Raw genomic sequence first — 24,363 nt, forward strand, 5'->3', positions numbered from 1 at the left:
CAGGAATTTGTTGTTGTTGTTGCCTAAATCATAAAAAGTTCCCTCGACTCTCCATTTTACTTTCGTGTTCTTTGTTCGGTTATTGATATAGTGTGCTTTTTTATATTCAGTGAAGATATCCCTGGGAATATTTAAGCACATGTTTGTGAGCAACGCCATGCCTACAGAAAGTAAAGAAAATTCCAAAGTAACTTCAACCTGCACAAATTGTTTTAATTCGTTGGAGTTGGAAGTCACTTTCTACGTTTGTATCACATCTTTAAAAAAATTTTTGTACGTGTGAGGAAGTGCTCAACATAATTATGAATCACTTGAATTATCAGAAAAAGAAAAAAAAACATGGTTTGTGAAGCACGTGCTGTATTAGGAAACTTAGTGCTGAATAAGTGCCTACACATGTATTTCTTTCAGGTGCCTACACAACTCATCGTTCAGTAAAATGAAATGGTTCTGTTTTAATATCCTGCTGCTTATTGTACCTGACAAACAGGAATGAGGAAAATGGCAAATTGATGATCTGGGGTCATTTTCTTGAAACTTGCACGTAATTCCCATTTCTGCTCATTAGAATAAAGAAAAGCCTTTCTGTAACAAATTAAGAACATGCATAACCTGTTATGACATAGTCATAGACATAATAATAATACGGTCTAGAATTACAGCACTCTCTCGAAGTACATCATATTCAAAATTCACTGGATATGTCTTGGAGACATCTGTAGTAATTATAGGAACACGGTTTCTAATTCATTTAATTCCCTTTCCTACCTAAACTGAACATATAAGTGAATTTTAAGAGACTGTACAAATAAATTTTTAATTACAAAATGATGTTATGCAATGCATTATTAATAATAACCAACAATGCATAATGTTTATACATGAGTCCATTAGAAGGACAAGCTAATGTATGTCAGTTCTAAAAGAATGTGCTAATTTGTCCTGAATTTGTGAATGAAGTTGAATCCATGATGCAAGCCAGTGAGTGCAATAACAGAATGGTTTCACATGCTGTTTTACAGTTAAGAAACATCTTGTACCTATGGCATTTAAGAGGTATTTAAGATTTGTTCATCACATGTGATCAAGATCTGATTTTTCAGTGAGCCATGCGGTTGGGAAATTTGGAATAAGGCCATTGAGTTGACAATACTACCTTTTTCCCAGACAGGTGCAGAATAAAATGGTCTGGAGCATCCAAGAAATGTATACAGTCCTTACATTTCAGCGCATAGAAATCACAGTCTCATTGTAATGGAGTTTCCCCCGGGGGCCAAAGGGTCTGCCGGCATGTGGTTCCTTTGTCGTGCTAGTGGTAACAGATTTCTGAAATCTCCATGGCCAGCTCCAGACACTCACTGGTCTCCTGGCAAGATTCAAAAAGGCTGCAGTCTATGTCACAGTTGCAGTTGCAGTCATTCCGGGAGTGGCTTTCATCTGAGGTGTGGCGATACCTGTGAGAGGGGCAGCACAAACTGGTACACACCGTTTCACACGTATCCGGGAGCATCAGGAGGCAATCCAAAAACTGGCAAAACAGACAGGTGAGGATGAGGGAGGCACAGTCCTCTGTTTAAAGAAGAAGAAAGACAATTACAGGTGGCCCCTCTGGGGGCGCATATGAAGAGGAGGCATGTGCAGTGGTGTGCTTGATAACTTTATAGCCCACTCTTAATTATTTATCCGTATTAGGGGCGATGTACACCAGTTTTCCTCTCAAGCTCCCCCTCCCCCAACCACTCTACTTAATTAATTGCTTCATTAACTTCCTGAGCATTTCCTATTGATTCCACCTAATCTGGTTATTTAAAGTGCTGTCACTTTTCTAAACTCCTTTATTTACGTTGTCTGCAGAGGTGCTGGGAAGCCACACAATTAGCTGCCTATCTGGAAACCTTGCAGTGGTCTGAAAAACAGCAAGTCCTCCCCAAGTGCAGGGAGCTTGCAGCAGCAATTAGGTCAGGGGACAATGAGCGATCATACACATTTCTGGCTTCTCGTCACAAGGCTTTCTTGTTTGTTTGATGTGGACTCCAGTAAATATGCAACACCCATATTCAAATGTGAGTGAAAAGCACATTTCAAAACCTAACATAAATGATTTTTTAAATAATCATAGTTGTTTCGGGTTGTCTTTTATTTTTAATCCCTGTCTTCTTTTTCCTCCATTTATGTAAAGCCTTGATTTTATATCAACTTAAATATGTCATCGTGTACACCTAAAATGGTATAAATCTTATCAATCCTCTTTAAGAAAATTGGTTTAAAAATTTACTATGCAGACTTGTAAAAGTGTGAAAAGTATCTCTAAGGCATTGAAGGTAATTGGTAATTCTAGCCAAACAGCTGTGATGGGTTATAGATTATTGTATTTTTTGTTTCCATAAAGAGAATTAGTTAGAAGATGTAGCAGTTCTCTTGTTAAAATTATAACTTCTTAACATCTTCCTTCCTTCCTCCCTCCCTCCCTCCCTTCCTTCCTTCCTTTCTTTTTTTTTTAACATCTTTATTGGAGTATAATTGCTTTACATTGTGGTGTTAGTTTCTGCTATATAACAAAATGAATCAGCTATACGTATACATGTATCCCCATATCCCCTTCCTTTTTCGTCCCCTCCCACCCTCCCTATCCCACCCCTCTAGGTGGTCACAAAGCACCGAGCTGATCTCCCTGTGCCATGTGGCTACTTCCCACTAGCTATCTATTTTACATTTGGTAGTGTATACAGGTCCATGCCACTCTCTCACTTTGTCCCAGCTTACCCTTCCCCCTCCCTGTGTCCTCAGATCCATTCTGTACATTTGTGTCTTTATTCCTCTCCTGCCCCTAGGTTCTTCAGGACTATTTTTTTTTTCCTTTTAGATTCCATATATGTGTTACCATACAGTATTTGTTTTTCTCCTTCTGACTTACTTCACGCTGTATGACAGATTCTAGGTCCATCCACCTCACTACAAATAACTCAATTTGGTTTCCTTTTACGGCTGAGTAATATTCCATTGTATATATGTGCCATATCTTCTTTATCCATTCATCTGTCGATGGACACTTAGGTTGCTTCCACGTCCTGTCTATTGTAAATAGTGCTGCAATGAACATTGTGGTACGTGACGCTTTTTTTTTTTTTTTTTTTTTCCCCGGTATGCGGGCCTCTCACTGTTGTGGCCTCTTCCGTTGCGGAGCACAGGCTCCGGACGCGCAGGCTCAGCGGCCATGGCTCACAGGCTTAGCCGCTCCGTGGCATGTGGGATCTTCCCGGACCAGGGCACAAACTTGTGTCCCCTGCATCGGCAGGCGGACTCTCAACCACTGCGCCACCAGGGAAGCCCACGTGACACTTTTTGAATTACGGTTTCCTCAGGGTATATGCCCAATAGTGAGATTGCTGGGTCATGTGGTAGCTCTATTTTTAGTTTTTTAGGGAGCCTCCATACTGTTCTCCATAGTGGCTGTATCAATTTACATTCCGCCAACAGTGCAAGAGGGTTCCCTTTTCTCCGCACCCTCTTCAGCATTTATCGTTTGTAGACCTTTCGATGATGGCCATTCTGACTGGTGTGAGGTGATACCTCATTGTAGTTTTGATTTGCATTTCTCTAATGATTAATGATGTTGGAGCATCCTTTCATGTGTTTGTTGGCAATCTGTATATCTTCTTTGGAGAAATGTCTATGTAGGTCTTCTGCCCATTTCTGGATTGGGTTGTTTGTTTTTATGATATTGAGCTGCATGAGCTGCTTGTATATTTTGGAGATTAATCCTTTGTCAGTTGCTTCATTTGCAAATATTTTCTCCCATACTGAGGGTTGTCTTTTGGTCTTGTTTATAGTTTCCTTTGCTGTGCAAAAGCTTTGAAGTTTCATTAGGTCCCATTTGTTTATTTTTGTTTTTATTTCCATTTCTCTAGGAGGTGAGTCAAAAAGGATCTTGCTGTGATTTATGTCATAGAGTGTTCTGCTTATGCTTTCCTCTAGGAATTTGATAGTGTCTGGCCTTACATTTGGGTCGTTAATCCATTTTGAGTTTATTTTTGTGTATGGTGTTAGGGAGTTTTCTAATTTCATTCTTTTACATGTAGCTGTCCAGTTTTTCCAGCACCACTTAGTGAAGACACTGTCTTGTATATTCTTGCCTCCTTTATCAAAGATAAGGTGACCGGGCTTCCCTGGTGGCGCAGTGGTTGAGAGTCCGCCTGCTGATGCAGGGGACATGGGTTCGTGGCCCAGTCTGGGAAGATCCCACATGACGTGGAGTGGCTGGGCCTGTGAGCTATGGCCGCTGAGCCTGCGCGTCCAGAGCCTGTGCTCTGCAACGGGAGAGGCCACAGCAGTGAGAGGCTCGCGTACCGCAAAAAAAAAAAAAAAAAAAAAAAGGATAAGGTGACCACAGGTGCGTGGGTTTCTCTCTGGGCTTTCTATCCTATTGCATTGATCTATACTTCTGTTTTTGTGCCAGTAGCATACTGTCTTGATTACTGTAGCTTTCTAGTATAGTCTGAAGTCAGGGAGCCTGATTCCTCCAGCTCCATTTTTCTTTCTCAAGATTGCTTTGGCTATTAGGGGCCTTTTGTGTTTCCATACAAATTGTGAAATTTTTTGTTCTAGTTCTGTGAAAAATGCCATTGGTAGTTTGATAGGGATTGCATTGAATCTGTAGATTGCTTTGGGTAGTATAGTCATTTTCACAATGTTGATTCTTCCAATCCAAGAACATGGTGTATCTCTCCGTTTGTATCATCTTTAATTTATTTCATCAGTGTCTTATAGTTTTCTGCATACAGGTGTTTTGTCTCCTTAGGTAGGTTTATTCCTAGGTATTTTATTCTTTTTGTTGCAGTGGTAAATGGGAGTGTTTCCTTAATTTCTCTTTTAGATTTTTCATAATAAGTGTATAGGAATGCAAGAGATTTCTGTGCATTAATTTTGTATCCTGCTACTTTACCAGATTCATTGTTTAGCTCTAGTAGTTTTCTGGTAGCATCTTTAGGATTCTCTATGTATGGTATCACGTCATCTGCAAAAAATGACACTTTTACTACTTCTTTTCCGATTTGGATTCCTTTTATTTCCTTTTCTTCTCTGATTGCTGTGGCTAAAACTTCCAAAACTATGTTGAATAACAGTGGTGAGATTGGGCAAACTTGTCTTGTTCCTGATCTTAGTGGAAATGGTTTCAGTTTATCACCATTGAGAACGATGTTGGCTGTGGGTTTGTCATATATGGCCTTTATTATTATGTTGAGGTAAGTTCCCTCTATGCCTACTTTCTGGAGAGTTTTTATCATAAGTGGGTGTTGAAGTTTGTCAGAAGCTTTTTCTGCATCTGTTGAGATGATCCTATGGTTTTTCTCCTTCAGTTTGTTAATATGGTGTATCGCATTGATTGATTTGCATTTACTGAAGAATCCTTGCATTCTGGGATAAACCCCACTTGATCATGGTGTTTGATCCTTTTAATGTGCTGCTGGATTCTGTTTGCTAGTTTCTGTTTCCTTCCTTTCTTTTTCTTTCTTTTTCCTTCCTTCCCTTCCTCCCTCCCTCCTTTCTTTCTTTCTCTCCCTCCCTCCCTCCCTTCCTCCCTTCCTCCCTTCCTTGCTTCCTTCCTTCCTTCCTTTCTTCCTTTTTTTAGTTAAGAAAGTCTCAACAACGTGTGAGGGTTTTGAAAAAGGATAGGTAAGTGTTCATGTGATACAGCATCTAATTAATTAAAATCAGCATCCTGAAGACTTGATGGTTGAAAGTAGCATTCTAGCATGAATTGGAGAAAAATTCATTCCTCCTGATGGGCTTATCAATCAATTAACATTAGACTTTTTGTAATCTATTTTTCCCCCATTAAGAATGTTAATAACCTTTGGTTTTCAGACTTCAGTTGACTGTAACTGTACAAGCCTGCAGGAGAGATTTCGCTCTTTGCCTCACCTGTCAGAGCGATCTAAGTGTTCCTAGAGCTCCCTTCATTGAATTCAAACACTGTTTTCCAGAAAACTTTTTTCTTTTCTTATTCATATACTTCTTAGTGTTTAAGAGAAGGGAGAGCATGGAAACTTGCTCTGAAAGGGAACAAATAGTTTAAAGAAAACCATTCTTATTTCTTTTAAAAACATCTATAAAGGTCTAAAGTGAGTTCTGCATACAGGTAAACAGAAATCCCCCTTCATCCCTGTGTCCCTTCCCCTCCCCCCGCCTCTCACCGTCCATTTCTTTCTTCCCCATAAGACAGTGGTAAAGAACCACACCATGACTTTTATGACCACTTTAATTGCCATATATTTTTGCAGGTGCTGTGGCCATTACTCAATATTTGTAGTTTAGGTGGACTATTCCATAGTATGACTGTGGTGTGTGTACTCATCTCTTTGCCAGACTGGGAGTATTTTTGTTCACTCAGAGCCAGTTTCTAGCATGTGGCCAACTCACCCGTAACTCATAAGTCACTATAAATCTCCCGCAGAAATTCAGGAGTGAGTGAGTGCCGTACATAGACTGTATTCTGCGTATGCATTTCTGAAGAGGGCGTGTTGGTGGTCAAAGATTTCAGGCATAAAACCTCGTCACGTTTTTGCAATTCCAAGACTGCTGCTATAGCAGCCCCTGGCAAAGAAGAAGTTCTCAGAAGAAAATATTCCAAGCAAATGCTCCCTGATCTTTTAGGCTAGAGACTCAGGTCCATGACCATATACAAATGATTTTCCCACTAGGTCCTGTCCTTTGTAGGTGCGAAACTGAAAGTTTGGCTTGGAAGTAAGTCAGGTTGGGTGTAGGGTGTTCTGTGGGGATGGGAGCTGGTGTTTCCTATCAGAGTGTGAAAACCTGTTTGTAAAATGGCCTTATAATTTCCTGTGGGCGTATAACCGTTTGGTTCAAATCCTCTTGCCAACGTCTCCTCAAATTGGCAGACTCCAGAGGTCTCCGCTTCTGATGTATACTATAGATTTTATTTATAAAAAAAGTTATGTTGGCCTAATCCTTTGGTCAAGTTGGCATTTGTTTCCTTCCATCTCTCTATTTTGCACTTGAGAATAGAGCCCATTTTTTTCTGTTTATAAGTCAGTCCTTTTTATTTGGTTGTAAAGGGCAGAGCCTCTTGCCTAGAGAAACACGGCAACATTAATGAATTGAAAACAGATTTTTCCCCACTTTCAAGTGTGTTCCACACTGTTCCTAAAAGACATATTAAATAATTATACACGAGCAGGCAAACCTGTTTTGCATATGGCCAGTTTATGTTTGTACAAAGGTAGCGTAAGCAGTTCAGAGGAAAATTGAAAATGGCACTGTTTGAAAAGAGAGTTGGACTTTCCGTTCTCCTGAATGGGTATATTTTCCTTTGCCTGCGGTATTCCTTGGGACTTTAATGTTTAATAAACTTGATGTCCAGAGTCATAGCCTATGATTAGTTCTCCTCTTGGCCCATCCAAAACATCATCCCTGCATCCAGCTGCCTGCTTCCCATCTCTTCTGCTCTGTGCTCAGAACATCTCACACTTACCAAGGCCGCATTACATCATGGGTGTCCCTCTTTCCCGCATCCCACAAACCTGTCTCTTCCCTCGTTTTCTCTTGTGAATGGCTCCCGAACACGCAGATGAATTGGCACAAATCTGGGACTCATTCTTGTCATTTTCCGTTTCCTCATCGTACCCTTCCCAGCCAGTTCTTTCCTGAGTTCTGCTGATTCTCTCTCAAATTCCTATTTGAAACCCATCAGCCTCTATCCACCATCCTAGCTGTAGCCACCATCAGCCATCATCAGGTCAACAGAAACAGCCTCCTGTCCTGACACTGCTTCCACATGAGCCCACCTCAAATTCATGAGCCCCTGTGATACTGTTAATCATTAATTAGAACGTCTCACTCTCCCTTTAGAGTCAAGTCCTAAATCCTTGGCATAGCCTGCAAGCTCCTGTGTGATCAGGTTCCTGCCTGTTTCTCTGCCTTCCAGTTCTAGTGTCCTCCTTGCTCACTGCACTCCAGCCACACTGGTTAAATTTCAGTTCCTGGGATGCACCTAGCTCAGGGCCTTTGTACATGCTCTGTCTCTGGCCTGTGTTGCACACTTTCCCCTCACAACTTTACCTAACTCGTACTCAACCTTTGGGTCTTTAGCTTAAAACACCTTCCCTGTAAATCACATCCTTGCAGAAACTCTCAAAGCACCCTGCTTTGTTGTTTTCTTCATAGCACTGACCACAGGATAGTATACTAATTAGTTTACTGATTAGTTCCCCCCCTACTAAAACCTAAGTCACAAGAATGGCTTATCTCTTGTTGAATGAATGAATAAATGAACAATAAGAGATAAACAACATGGTCCCCACTTTTTAGATGTAAGGACTAATGCTTAGGGATTGTCACTGACTGTCCTAAAACTTTCACCTGTATGGTGGTGGAGCAAGGAATTAATCTAACTCTGGATCCAAAAATCTGTGCTCTCTTTCTCATTGTTAGATGTGTCAGCTGGTTCGTGTAAAGCAAATTTGCAGTCCTGTACACTTTACAAACATCTCACATGGGTCTTGAGATAACTCTCAATTGAGTACTACTACTGTTCTATAGATAAGGAAACTGTGGCTCAGAGAATTGAAGAAATACAGGAAGTGGTGGGGCTGTCATGTGAACCTAGATTGTCTCCTCCAGAGCCCTTAACTCTGAAGCTGACCTGCCCTTCATAACACACACACTTTCTTCTGTCACATTCAAGCCTGGCACCAGATGCTCTAGGCCTCCTGGTGACCTGTTCTGCCTTCCATTCCCCTCTCACCCTACGCCCCTCTGTATTCCCAAGACTGGTAAGGTGTGTTTTGCACATTCTGCCAGGTGGCTTCTGGCTAGCTCCAGCCAATAGGAGGCAGCTATAGGAAATGGGAGGGTGGGAGAAAGGAAAGCCTGGGGTATATCTCCTTCTTTCTCTCTGCTTTGTATCTTCCCTTTGGTTTTATCTTTTTCCGAATGCCCTTCTCTTTGTGACTTCTGCTAATGCCACTTACTAGTGGTCTGTCTAGTAATAGTTAGTCGCTAGTGGCCAATGAGCTAATGCCAGTAGCAGTGATTTACTAGTGCCCTAGAGAGACCAAGGGAGGAGGTGGCAGAGCTTTCCTGTTGTCGGTAATTTCCCCCCGTAGCTTTTCACCTCTCCCTATACCTTTGTAACACATTCCCAAGTATTAAATTTCTTTTATTGGACTACCTGGCATCATGGCATAGGCTCTAGTTTCTGCTGTCATAGTACCCATCTCATTTCCTACTTCTTCCTTCCTTAAACCTGGATTAAAGGAGGTTTAAGATGTATCCAAGACCTGCAGGCCATTCAGCTGGAAGTGGTATTTGCCTTTGAGCAAGAAGCCATGATAAAAACCCTCTCTTAAGTTGGTTCCATTTCCTCTTTACACCCCTAGGGTACATTGAGGATGTGGAGGCTATAACATGCTAAGTGATAACCTCACGACCCTGAAGGACTACTGCAGCTTCTAAAGGTGCTATATGTTAACTGGATAGTGGCTACTTATATAGTGTTTGTCTTTCTCTGTCTGATTTACTTCACTAAGCAGAATATTCTCTAGGATAATCCACGCTGCTGCAAGTGGAAGTATTTCATTCTTTTTTATGGCTGAGTAATATTCCCTTGTATATGTATACCACATCTTAATGTGGTTACCAAAGGGGTGATGGAAGGGGGCCACAAATTAGAGGTATGGGCTTCACAGATACAAACTACTATGTATAAAATAGATAAGCAACAAGAATATACTGTACAGCATAGAGAATTATACCCATTAACTTGTAATAACCTATAATGGGATATAATCTACAAAAATACTGAACCACTATGCCGTACACCTGAAAGTAACACAATATTGTAAATCAAGTATACTTCAATTTAAAAAAGAACAAAAAAGAGGGTAATAAAGAGAGGAAGAATCTGCCTCATAAGAATGGATCATGTTTAATCATGGTGGAAAAGGTAAGAGTGCGAAGGAGTTTCCACTCATATACCTGAGGTCGGCCCCACGTTCACGGTCCTGTAATCCCTGAGTTTGTCTTTCCAGCTTTCAGTGTTCTTGCCACCATGATTCCCCAGGATCAGGAGGAGGGAGGAACAAGAGGTAGCTGTAGCTGCCCTCTGCGGTCCCTGGCGCATTCCTCAACTCCAGAAACATGCTTCCTGCATCTTTGGGAATCGTTTTCCAAAGTGGCAAGAACATGATTCTTCCAGAAGTGACCCCAGATAAACAACAGTCTCCCTTCCTCTCCCGCCAAAACAAAGTAAGAAAAAAAAAGACAAGATACCCCCAGTATTCTCATACGTTAATGGTTAATGTGCTGTCCCTGAGAGAATTTGGCATAATAACAAGATTCATGACACCTGTCTCCAACTGATCACTAAAAGTTTTTGGTCAAAGAGTATCAAAATTGGGACTTCCCTGGTGGTGCAGTGATTAAGAATCCGCCTGCCAATGCAGGGGACACGGGTTTGAGCCCTGGTCTGGGAAGATCCCACATGCCGCGGAGCAACTAAGCGCATGAGCCACAACTACTGAGCCTGCGCTCTAGAGCCCGTGAGCTGCAACTACTGAGCCCGCGTTCTGCAACGCCCATGCACCTAGAGCACCTAGAGCCCATGCTCCGCAACAAGAGAAGCCGCCACAATGAGAAGCCCGCGCACCGCAAGGAAGAGTAGCCCCGCTCTCCGCAACTAGAGAAAGCCCGCACGCAGCAACAAAGACGCAGTGCAGCCAAATAAATAAATAAATAAACCAAAAAAGTATAAAAATTCGTTCCCACCCCCCCAACATTTAGTTCTTTAAAAAAATGTAATACAGAATGGGAATAAATAAAGTGTGACTGCCTTTCTCTAGCTGGGGTATCATTCCTGATGTTATCAATTTTAATAGCTACTTAAATATGTCAAGATCTATTTAAGTTCAGACAAGCACAACTAACATTCAAGTCAGTTCTTTAGAACTAGAATGACTAGATTTGGGTGATACTTAGTAAATTTTTGCTTATGTTTTTTTCTGAGCAAATGAACTGAAATAATTATAAAATTGAAACATTTTATAAGATGACACTATTGCATTTACTTGTATGAAATTTACAGTGTAGAAAATGTAATCATTTTATTCAGTAGTCCATGGTGTAATTAAGACTGTTCTTTTGAGGTATCTTGTATTTATGATTTTCCCCTTCCACCTGGATGAGACATCTCAAATTCAAAATTATACATCAATTAGGTTTATTCTCAAGATTCTTTTTAAGGAGGCTGTTTTCTCATATCATGTGTATCCCTGGTTTTATCATCCACGGGGATGCTTTTGCAATCTGAACATAGAAGCAGAAGCAGAGACACAGATAGTGCTCTGTACTTGTTCCATTTTCTTCAGGAAAGGGACCACACAGGATGAGGCACAATTTAATAATAATGTCGCAGCACATAGTGTGTGATGTGCAGTAAAGATCATTTTAAATTCCCATCAGAGCACACACCATGAACTGTGCTAATGGATGTAACACATTTTACAAAATCTGCATGTGTGAGGCTTCTCCATCCTGTTTTAAGTGGGGCAATGTATATAAATAATAGATATTAGCAATTAAGCATCCATTCCTATGCACTCATTTATATATTTGAAAATAAATTAACCACAAACTACATAAAAGTGGATGCAATCTTCTCTTTTCCCTTCTGTTTCCCCTGCTGTTCCTGAAAGATATTTCTGTATTTATCTCAGTATGAACAGTGACCCCAGCTCTCAATTTCTGCATCCTTAAATTAATTACTATCAAAAATTTCCTAAAATGCAATGAGTCTGACTTAACTCTTTATTTCCTTGATGTTTGCTATCTAGGATAATGAGAGGTTCTTAGCACTATTTGTGGGCCCTAGTCTAGGTGTTTTACTCTCTTTTTTAACCAGGTACCAAAAACTCTTACCTTAGTGGGGGGATTTTTTTTTTTTTTTTTTGCAGTGTGAGAAATGAGGATGAGCTATTACCTGTGTTGTCAGCTTAATACTGGAATTTTCTGGGTCATAATAGCCACTGTCCAGGGCCTAAGAAACCAGTCTAATTCAATGGTCTTCATGAATCTCCTTTGCCCTTTTGAAGAAAGAGTAGTTGGTTCTTTTCCTACATGAGGCTCTTGAGTATGTGTTGCCATTTTAATGGAGTAGTCATTTTGGTCTTCCCTGAGAATACAAGGGTTCAGGTATCATGCTAGCTGCATTGGTCCTTCTCATTCTGCCAAGATACCTGATAAGACAGATCAGAGTGGTTCCGGAGGGGCACCCTCCTGTATTGTGTGGATACATATAATGGTAATTCGTAATTCTGGGATCATTACAACCAAGATCCATTACAAGTAAAAATCCATGCATCCCTTACATGATCTGATAAAATTCTCTATTGTCAAAATGTAGAGAACTCTCCTCTGTTGCCTGTTTTTTCTTTTTTTTTTTTTTGCAGTACGCGGGCCTCTCACTGTTGTGGCCTCTCCCGTTGCGGAGCACAGGCTCCGGATGCGCAGGCTCAGCGGCCATGGCTCACGGGCCCAGCCGCTCCGCGGCATGTGGGATCTTCCCGGACCAGGGCACGAACCCGTGTCCCCTGCATTGGCAGGCGGACTCTCAACCACTGCGCCACCAGGGAAGCCCTTGCCTGTTTTCTTGATTAGCATCAAGCTCTAACAAAACCAGAAACTTGGACATCATCTTGGACTCAAGGTCATGCCTGGCAGCCTACTGGCCAAAGTTAGCTGAAAGCTGTGTATTGTTGGGAGTGTCTGGGGCTTCATAGAAGAAATAGAACTATTGCCAACACTTAAAAATTGGGAGATTTCCTGTAACACTCTAGTTCTGGCAGGTCTGAACCTCTTTTTCCTTCTGGCAACAATTAGCTGGAGCTGAGTAGAGGCAGTGTTCTTCTCCTTGCCACAGTCCTCACCCATCCCTATCATACATCTGGAGGTACTTCTTATTTGCACTGTCTCCTGGCAACTGCAGGCAATTGTGTCTTCTAGTCTAAAGCCTCCATGGCAATGTTTTCACGAGATCATATATAACGTGTGTTAGAAATCTCTCCCCTTACTTTTTAAAACCATAATCATAATAAAAGCAGAAGTTGAACATCTGTTCTGTGAGAAGTTGTCTACTGGATGTTTTACCCATGTTATTTCATTTGATCTTCAAAACACCCTATTGCGTGTTACTAGCTCCATTATATAACTGAGTCTGAGATTTAGAGATGGTAAAAAACTTAATCCAGTCTTACAGTGAATAAATTTCAGAGCCAGGAATTAAACTGATGTGATTTCAAAGTTCCTGTTATGCAAAGTTTATTTCACTTTTTTATCTTATTTTAAAAAAGTAAATATGAATTTAAATATGGACCAGAAACTGTACCTTTTTATGTTTTCCTTTGAGAAACTTCAAGGTTTCTTTAAATGCAAATGTCACTATGGAACATTACACAATTCCTGAGTGGTTTATGTCTTCTATGAAGGTCAGTGCAAAGTTAACATGAGTAAAATTCCATATGTCTTGGTGTGGAGTCCATGACCTTGAACTTGACTGTGCTGATCATTTAGCATAAATTCAGTTTTGCAATTGGTTTTGCAAATGCAACAGGCCTCTTATGTCATATATAGAGGTGGCTTGGTGTAGCTTTGCACTGATTCGAATGCCTAGGAGGTGATGTTACCTAGAGGAACCAACCCTTTTCCACAGGCTGCTGGCGTAAGCATCCTTGTATTTTGCTGCAGTCTATATTTATACTTTTCCAGCTTTGCAATGCTATTCCACCCTATCTTCTTCTCCTCTCAGCCTAGAGTCGCGGGTTGAATAGTCCCAGATGCAAGAAGAGAAAAAAATTGGCCATTTTTTAGTCTACTTCATAGCTCCATAGCAAGAATGATTTTACCTCACTCTAGCTATTTAAAACACTTTGCCTCAAACTTCCAGCTTTGAGAGCAAACAACCTGCCAAGCACCTCATAATTGCCAGGTGACCTTGACATGTGTCATTCATCAGAGTTTTCAAATTGAAGCCTTCCTGTTTAATATTCATGAAGACTTTTTTTTTTTCTAACAGCATATATGATGGTTTTCCAGGGGCTGGGGTTTGGGGAGCTTTATTTAGAGATGGGTTGATTGTGAGAAACATACCATCAGTGTCTCTTGGATGAACTGAAGGATGAGTTTGGAGGTAGGAAAATTTCGTTTGGCATTCTTCAAGGGAGGTCAGTGATATGCTGGATTCTGACAGTTTTTTCTCACTGGGGGTTTCCTTGGCTTGTCCATCTGTGATTTTGAATTCGGATACTGAGTTTATAACAATGGTATTAATGGCTTTCTCGTCTGCCTGCTTTCCGTTTGTGAGTTGCGTATCTAGAGGAAAAAAGAAAACACACATACACAGACCCGCTTATAGTTGACGTGACCTCCCGATCCAAGAAGGGACGTTGGCAGAAAAATTCACATTCTAGGCTTTTATAAGATTAAAATCTTATTTAGAAGCATGAAGCATTATTGGACAGGATTATCTTGAATGAAAATATATGTAAGAATAAAAGTGCAGTAATTATAAAATCTTACCCATATTACAAGTTTAACCTATCACAGTAATTTGTACCACTTATTTCAGAAACACAGTGATTTTTATAGTGATGGGTGGGGAGAATCAAGGCATTCATTCACTAGGATTAACAAAACCTCATAGAATGTTGTCAGCTTATTGTCATAATGTTTTATGGATCTCAGAAGTAGTAGAAGTGTCTTAAATGCTGTTAAGTAATGTATGTGATCTCAGTCAAGTTGTTTTATTTCTTTGTGTCTGCAAACCTCAGTTTCCTGCCCTGTATAAGAAAAGTGGTCACACATAACCATCCTATAAGCCCATTTCTACATCTGCCCTTAAAGACTCTTACTTTGCCAGTCTTTTCTCTGCCTTGCCATTTGTTAGGTGTCTATGAAGGTGATAGTCTTTGTGGCTTTGGGGGTGTACTTCTTGGGAACAGGCTTTTATTTCCATGTAACCACCTGGCAGGGAACCTAGAGCAAAGTCCTTAACTGAAATTCTGGTTTGGAGAGGCACAGAGAAGGCTGAAAAGACCTAGGTGCTTCGTGTATTTCAGAACTCCCATACTCATTTACTGGTTCCCGCAGAATAATTGAGGGTCTGTTACATAACAAGCACTGGTCTCGAAACTGAGGATTAAGTGCTGACTAAGACAGGCATGGTCCCTGGCTTTCAGAAACATCCAGACGGGGTAGTGATGCAGGCAGTGTATAGCTTACCTACACCAATTAAATCATCCTAAGATGGAGAGAAGAGTTAACAGAAGGTATTCTCAAACCTGCATCCAGGATGACACCCAGGGACTTCTTCAGACCTAAACAAGCATCAGTCCTGGTGATTTGGCAGCACTATTGGGAGATAGTGAAGATGCCTTCTAGAGAATTGCCTTTTCCGTCACTAGCCCAATGCCTGATTCAGTGATGCTCACAGAGTGACTGAAATCAATAAAGCAGTTGGCAACCTGGTTTAATTTTACTGTGCTTAGGCAGCTCTGTGCAAGAAATACATTCTTGCCAAGTCCGTTTTCATTGTCCTTCCAGAAATTGCTTCTTAGTTTGAGGTAGATGGAAATCTCTGCTTGATCCTGCCTCCTAGGACAGTGGTAGATGTGTCTACAGGGTAGAATCATCTAGGAAACCTTCTAAAAATTTGGAATTTTTTTAAAGCTCAGGCAATCCCTCCTCCCCCTCAACAGATTAGATCACATTTCCTGAGGGATTTTCAAAGCTCCCTGAGTGATTCCAACATGCAGAAAAGTTTGGGAACCACTGCCACAGGGGCCTTCTGCTTTTGAGAGTGGAGAAAGGAGAGGACAGCCACTGATACATACATCAGTGATTTTCATAAGCTAATCACGAGGCAGTTGCTCTCCAAAGGCTCCTAACTGGCACGAGAGCTGACAGTATTGCACGCACAATTGTCTTAGGCCATTTTTGTTGCTTTCTGAGCCTCCAAACAGCTTTGGCTTTCAACAGTGTTTAATTTTTATTCCCTACCTCTTAGGCTGCTAGCTTTAAATCTCTTGGTTGCAGAAATAGGGGTTCAGAAAAACATCTATTGTTGATAGCAGTTAATGTAATATTGAATAGATAGAATTAGTTCAACAGATTGGGAAGCTCTTGGGTTCCTTTAACCCAAGAGAGATTCACCAAATTAATGGTATAGTGATGATAACGATGATTATGACGATGATGACAAAAATCATAGTTTATTTTTCTTGCTTGGATACCAAAGTGTCAAGTAACCAGCTTTAATCACAAATAGTCATTCAAATTATGCCTTCAGTACTTAGAGAAGCACTGATATTTGGGGCCAGATAATTCTTTGTCACAGGGAGATTGTAGGATGTTTAGCAGCATCCCTGTCTTCTACCTACTTGATGCCAGTAACACCAGTTGCCCTAGGACATGACAAACAAAAGGTCTGTGGATATTGCCACATTTCCTCCATGGGGCAAAACCACCAATTTTGAATATCAAACCACTGCTTTATACACGCACACGCACACACACACACACACACACACACACACACAGCACACAGAATTGTATACCTTGTGTGTCAAGCTCTGTGTTACCACTATGTACCTTATTTAATTTAAGCATCACAAAGACTCTAGGAGGTAATACTGGCAGCCTCCCAGGACAGATGGGAAATGTATAAATTGGTACCCCAAGTTAACAGATGAATGAGTGTAACCAAGGCTTAGTTTATTTAGATAAGTTCCCTGAGGCTTCCTTGTTAGTAAATGGTAGAGCTGGGATTTGAACCCAGGCTGTTTGGATTCCAGAAGCTTTGCTCTTGTCCCTGTCTCTTTATATTATTCAACATTTTCTCCAATTTGTTCTTAGCTTTTATCTCTGCTTCCTCACTATTGGGACTGCACATCAGCAAAACCCTCTTCACTGTCAATCCCGTGATGTGTCACCTACCTGAAATCAAGCCTTGCAAATAACGTTGCTTTACAGACATACCTAAGCAGTCTTTGCAAAGCTAAGACTACTTTCTTGCACACTTAGGGAATCCTGCCTCTTTAGTTACAGCTGCTGTATCCCGTACATTAAAGAGCATTTCAGGAAGAGTTGATAGATAAGAAAACCTTGATGAGTATAGAGATTACAGCAGCTATTTGCTACAGAATTAATTGCCAGTCCGTTCAAATTATCACACGTAGTCAGGCTGCATGTGATGTAAATTGCTTTTGCACAAAGTAATTCAGTAACAAAAAAAAAGTTGGATAGAGGTTACTGGAATATAAGAACATGCGGAGAATACAGTATACAGCCAAGTGGTATATGATTCTCTTTTTAATTTCTCGACACTTTTAAGTATAGCATTTTGAATCTAAGTGGTGTGCTACATTAAGCAACCATTTGGAGACACTGGGCTTGTACTGAGAGAATTTTATGGAGAAGTTAAACTGCCATTCATAAAGTTATTTTAATTCTATAATCTCTGTTTATATTTTTATTTTTTTTTCATTCCCCACTGGGAACTATCTGTTACTCATTAGAAAATCGTCTGACAAACACACATTTCAGAACCCAGTCTGTTCAACCCAGAATTCTGACATCTGAAATGAGTCACAATTTTTGGGTGAATGTTACTGACATCTTCCATCTTTTATAGATGGAATGCTAACAGTAATTTCCCCAGATTCCTTCTTTTGTGGTGTTATTTGACTTTGTACCCAAAGTATTATAAAGTAGCATAAGCTAAAAGGAGAAACACATAAAAAGTGGTATCACATCTTCTGCAGAGAAAACTATTTTGGAATTAAATAAGGAACTCGTGAAACTAAATTTGGGATGTTATACATAGTTCTTGACATTAACTTAGAGAAAATAATTTTTTTCAACAGGAAAAAATCACCAAAATTAGGACAAAAATTAGAAGTTCAACTGTATTTCTTGGGAAAGAAAGTGTGTACTGAAAGTCAGGGAAATAGAAAATTTCTCTTTGGGCTAGAAGTAATTGCAGAAGCAATGGGCATAAACTTAAGTAACAGAGACGACAGACAGTAAATTAATTTTTTATTACCACTGAGCAAATGTTATTAATTTAATTCAATTAACATTTATTGAGTGCCCACATGCAATGGATGAATCAATGTGACAGGAGCTGTTAATTTATTTACTTTAAGTCATTAATGAAACATTTTAATGATTTTCATTTTTGCTCACCAAGTGTGACTTTAGAATTTTTGCATTGGTGCATCTTCTGAGTCTCTATATATATGAATTCAAATCATGAATAAGTAACATCTCTTCTCCCCCCACCCCCCACCCCCCCACTCCTTCCATCCTATTCTTGTTTTCCCCCTCCCTTCCCTTCCCATTTCTCTGTCTGGGTTTACTTCTTTGACCTTTCCTATCTTGATTATTGGTTTCTTTTTTCCCTCCCATTACTTCAATGTAGTTTTTTCTCAAACTTTGTTCTCTTGGCTCCTTTCTTTGTTCCTTGGTCTTAAAGTCTGTATTCGTTCACACTCACAACTTATTTTCTTTGTGCACTTGGGCCCCAAATCTCTATGCAGTTAGCCAGCCAACCACAAAAGCTATGTGTCTAGCTGTACTAGGTGCTTGGGAATTCAAAGACTAAGAGCAAATAGTCCTCAAGAGACCCAGAGTCATCACAAATTGCAGTCTCAAACTTGCAACTGACTATTGGATGTTTTATTTGAATTACTGGCCAAATCCTTCGCAACTACTGTGTCTCTTTCTATTGGCCCCTCATTCTCCTCCCCAAACTTGGTAATCCTGGATATCCCTGGAGAATTCACAGTTCGATTTCTTTTCATAGTATTGTCATTTTGCCAGTTTCATGAGCTTAAAAATATTTGATTTGCCCCATCTCTCCGTTCAGTGACCTTCCAGTTTTTCTTTCTTATTCCTTCTAAATATCTCACAAGTCCACCTCTGTTTTTTCATTTGAAATACTACCACTCAGGTTTAATCTTCTGTGCCCTCAAGTCTGGACTCCAAGGCATACCTCGGAGATACTGTTGGTTCTGTTGCAGATGGCCACAATAAAGGAAATACTGCGATAAAGCAAGTCACACGAATTTTTTGCTCTCCCAGTGCATATAAAAGTTCTGTTTACACTATAGTGTAGTCTACTAAGTGTGCAACAGTGTTATGTCTAAAAGCACAAGGTACATACGTTACTTAAAAATGCTTCACTGCTGAAAAATGCTAACTGTCAGTGAGTTGTTGTCTTTTTGCCATAGTCATAGCAAAGATCATTGATCCCAGATCACCATGACAAATACAGTAATAATGAAAAAGTTGGAAATATTGTGAGAATTATCAAAATGTGGCACAGAGACACGAAGTGAGAAAATGCTGTTGGAAGAAATGACTCTGATAGACTTGTTTGATGCAGGGTTGCCACAGACCATCAATTTATAAAAAACACAGTATCTGTGAAGCACTATACAGCAAAGCACAATGAAGCAAGGTCAGCCTGTGTTTCAGTAATCATTGATCTCAACTATAATAACAACTCTCCTAAGACATCTTACTCACTGTGATCAAAATGAGGTCGTGAGCAGCACTCTTCTGGTCCTATTACTCATGAAAAAGCAAAACGAAACAAAGCAGAAGCACATCATGCATACACACAAAATGTCAGTAGCTCTTTCTTTCCCATTCTCTTATTCTCAATTAACTTATCCATTCTACCGACAAATTGCCTTTGACAAAAGTTGCTTGTTGTTAAGTTTTCCTTGTGAACGCTAAACTCCAGAAGCCTCTATGAAAATTATTAGGTAAGATGTTAAGGCAGGGTGATTTTAATTTTAATTCTAGACCAAAACGTTTAAGGTGAGTGTGCATTTCAAGTGTTTGGACCATTTTTAAAGCTGTAACTGTGAATTATATTTTCCTTTGGATTTAAACTATAGTCTAGCTTAGAATTCATTACTGTGATTATCCGTGGTTGAAATCAGATCAAAACAGGCAAGTGACATTTCAAAGTGTAAGCTACTAAACCATTAATAAATAAGTATGGTTAGTAAGCTGACACGGTAGAGATAAAAAAAAGTTCTTTCCTTTGTATGTAAAGTTTTGAAAGTTCACACAAATGTCAGAAATGATATTTTGTTGTTATTGTTAGACTATATGGACTTTCTTCTCCACAGCTTGGTAGGTAATGACACAATACACAAAGTAGAGAAAAGCATACAACATGATCACACATGATGAAAATTATTAGAACGAGCTAGAATCATTTTCTGTATGTATAGAGCATTATTTTTCTTACATTGAGTTAAATTTGAGATTTGATAGTATGGCTAAAGACAGAACAAAATGAGGACGATGAGGGTTCCCTAGTAGTCACAAAAGCATAATAAAAGGTAACTGATACTCAAAGAAGGTGTTTTTTGTTTTTGAAAAAACCCACATTTTCTTTTTTGGAAGTTGAGTGGGGTAATTTTCTCAAGGTGAGCGTTGAAGGTATTTTTCTCAAGGTGAGCGTTGAAGGCCTCCTAAAATGTTCTCACCTTTTGAAATGAATGGCAGTAAGTAATTCATGGAGCATTCCATTGTTATATCCTGTTAGTTAAGATTGAACAAAAAATCTTGGGTTCATTACATCTATTTTTTGATGGGGGAGGGATAAATGAACTAAGAATATTACACTGGACCTTCTTTTTCTTTAATTTTTCAAATGCCAGCTCTGGTTAGATGTCTTTTAAAGACATTCAGGTTTTTTGTTTGTTTGTTTTGTTTTTTAAGACATTCAGATTAAAGCAGCAGTTTTACATATCATTGTTTTGCTTTGTCTTCTGCAGCGCTTCAACTGAAACTCTGCTTCAGAAAACATTAGATAAAATGTTTATCAAGGGCCGTGACAAGAGGACATTTTAAGCCTTTTCAGTCAGCCTTAGTAAATCTTGTTTTTTAGAGAGAGAAAAAGCAAAAGAATATTATTCCTCCAGATGTCATAGCAATGAGTGTTCAAGGTAAAAAGGATTCATGGAGAAGAAGGTTCTAAGAGAAAGTTGAACGTGGCCCCCTCCTCAGGCCTCCCTGATACCTGCAAAGCAACTTCAGTCTTTTGGGGCCGAAGTGGGATTTTTGGCCTAATGTTTCTAGATAATTACCTCCATTTTCTGCTTGCCACTATACTTTGCACCGGTAGGCAGACATAGGCTAAGTGATGTACTTTTATAGCTTGATCTTAAACTTTAACAAGGAGCAATTCAGTCCTAGGAAGTGGTTGAATCTTCTTTAGACATGAAAACAGTTTGCAATTATGAGTCTCCATTTCATTTTCATGCAGTTAGCTTCAGTTTAACGTTAGTATAAAGTGTCTCAAGAAACAGAGATTATGTTATCTTAGGAAAAAAATAATTGGTTAGCAGTTTTTATAGCTTGATGCACTTGGATTAGTAATAGGTTAAGAGCTTTGAAAAAATAAATGAAGCCAGTCAGGCTATAAACTCATGTATAATTGGTGTTGTGTATAGATTTGATTTCTTTTTTTACTGTTATGTTTGAATATAAATGTTAAAAATTAAATTATAATTATTCACGATCGTCTCTATTATGTTAAAACCATCACATTTTATCATCCCAACTATTTGAATGTCACTGAAAGTCTCTTACTTGCATTATCTCATTTGACGCTCACAACAGTATTGCAAAGTATTATTATCACCATTATATGAATGAGGAAGTAGATGGAGTGTCAGAGATTTTAATGGTTTGCCCAAGATTACCCGGCTGGTAAGGGGCAGGGCTAGTACTTGAACTTATGCCTTCTAATTCCTATGACAGTCAAACTTTAACAAATTGCTTTATGGAACCAGGCACTCTGATATGAGATCAAGACACTTTTCTGAAGTATAACTCCTTCGTCCTTTCTGATTTTCCTTTCTCTAGGCTAAGCGATTTTGCTGGTGTTTGATTAGGAAGCACGTTCTGTGTTTGCTCAAAACCAGAATTCTTACAAATGATTGCATTTTCCAAACTTATCCCTCAAAGACCATTGCAAGTGTCATCTCCTAGGTGAAGCTTCCTACACTGCCCCCCACTCCAACTGAAATTGTTACCTTTGAGAGCCCCCAGAGACCTGGGTTGGTCCTCATTATAGCCTATACCATTTATTGTACTGTGGCTAATTGTGGATGTATTTCTCTTCCCTTTTCTGCTGTGAGCTCCTTGAAGAAATGTGACCTCCATTCATCTTTGATTTTCCAGCATCTAGCACAGTGTCTGGCAGAAAGCAAGCGTTAAGTAAATTTCAGATGACTGATGAACTGACTGACAGATTGAACGTGGGGTGTCTCAGCTTTCAGTTGACAATTGACTCATTTTCCCTGGGACAGGTGTTTCTGAGCACATCTTCCATTGGTCTTCCTCGCCCACTCTCGCTATGCAGTTGATCCTGGTGAAAGTCTAAAAATTCTCTTTTGTGCTAAAATACATATTGATTTTTATTTTGATGTGAAAGCAACATTTGCATTTGTATCTATAAAACTGTGAAGAATATAAAAAGACACAAAGAAAATGAAATCCCCTGTAATTCTACCATTATTAACACATTATTTCATTTGTTTCACAAAGAGACAATGGAAAAATCTGGTGTATATATAGCGTATATATCTACATATATGTCAGATTTATAATATATAAAATATTAAAATTAGAATGTTTATCTAATTTTAATATATTATTATATATGCAGTATATATGTATATATTATATATAGTGTTTCCAAGATGTGCCACTCACTCTTCTAGGAACTTTGCATGTATTAACTCATTTAATACTCCCAGAAACCTTATGTGTTAAGTACTGCTAGTGTCATCCCCATTTTTTGGATGAGGACCCAAGAGCACAGGGGTATAAAGTAACTTACCCAAGGTCACCCAACTAAAAAGTGATGGAGTTGGGATTATAATTAAGGCAGCCTGGCTACAGGTTTGTGTTTCTAACCATCATGCTATATTGCCTGTCTAGATAGAGGTTTAAAAAGAAAATCAATATTGCGATTTTATTGAATATATTGTATTGTATATGTTACAGTTATTTCATGAATGTTTCCCTATATCCTAAAGATTATTTAAAAACATACATCTCAGCTCAAATGTTACCTCCTCAAAGAAGCCTTCCCTACACTAAATCTAAAGCAACGGTTCTCAATTGGGGTAGATTTTGCCACCCAGGGGACATTTGGCAATGGTTGGGGATGTGTTTTACTGTCATGATTGAGATGAGTGTTTTTAGTGACTAATGGCCAGGGATGCTGCTAAACATCCTGCAATGCACAGGAATCCTCCCTGCCTCCCCCCGACAAAAAAAAAAGCCTACACAAAGAATATGGTTTCCTCTGAATTTGAGAAATCCTTATATAAACTAATCTCAAGCCCTCACCACCAGCCATTTCTACTACATCACAATTTCATTGTCTTCATACTGCTTTCCATTATTCTGAAAATGTTTTGTTTATGTATTTGTTTACTTGATTATGGAGTATATATCTCTTCTACCCTTGACTAAAATATCACCTTTATGAAAGCTTTGTCTATATTAATTAATTGCAATCTCCTAGAAGGGTGCCTGGAACATAATAGGTACTTAATAAATAAGAAGTCAAATAATGCATAACATTTCTTGCATGACATATCATAAATTATTTAACATTCCACCATTCAATGAAACTGTAAATTGTTGCCAATTTTTGCTATTATAAATATTCTTAAACGCTATTTTCATGAATCTTTTCATATATCTATTCATTTATGCAGGTTTAATTCATAAGTAAGGAGTTAATTGGATTAATGGCCAAATTTCTAAAGCTTTTCGTATAATTTACTAATTGCCTTCCAAAAGGATCATGTCAATTTATACCCACACCAGTAGTGATTGGGGGAAGTTTGCATACTCTTTTCTGGCTGACTCTAGGTTTTACCAATAAAATAATTTATTTTTATCAATTCAAACAGAACTTTGAGCCAAGTCTTCAGTTTTCTATATCTGAAAAGACCGTCTTTCACTATCATGAGAAGTGCGAGGCTTTTTTTCATATCCACTGCCTTTCTGAAGAATTTTTGTTCCACAACTAGATTCATGGGTAATTCTGAGCTCTGCTGTATTATATGGAATTAGACAGTGAAAGACATTCATTTTGGGTTTATAGATCTATACGTTTTTGTTCAAAAATATTTATTGGATGATTGACGTTTGGATTTCGTTTATTTAGCTGGTTCTTGCTTTTGTGTCCTGAGGGCTCTGAGGTGACATGTCTGTTGACAGACTATGCAAGATCCCTGTTGGTTTGTA

General features: G+C 39.2%; 1 protein-coding gene across 1 annotated transcript in view; it reads right to left on the reverse strand.

Moving 5' to 3' along the window:
- Positions 1-994: 994 nt before the first annotated feature.
- The window catches only part of MDFIC2 (MyoD family inhibitor domain containing 2), a 98,793-nt gene continuing 75,424 nt past the window's right edge, over positions 995-24,363 (reverse strand). Inside the window, exons 3-4 of the mRNA XM_022572569.3 lie at positions 14,161-14,382; positions 995-1,569 (exon numbers count right to left, since the gene is read on the reverse strand). Of these exons, the coding sequence (XP_022428277.1) occupies positions 1,310-1,569; positions 14,161-14,382 (482 nt within the window). The 3' untranslated portion in view covers positions 995-1,309. The remainder of the gene's footprint in view (positions 1,570-14,160; positions 14,383-24,363) is intronic.

The sequence above is a fragment of the Delphinapterus leucas genome, chromosome 10 (genome assembly GCF_059928025.1).
Source record: "Delphinapterus leucas isolate spDelLeu-1000000601 "Yukka" chromosome 10, BTC_Dleu_Yukka2, whole genome shotgun sequence".
In the NCBI taxonomy this organism is placed as follows: Eukaryota; Metazoa; Chordata; class Mammalia; order Artiodactyla; family Monodontidae; genus Delphinapterus; species Delphinapterus leucas.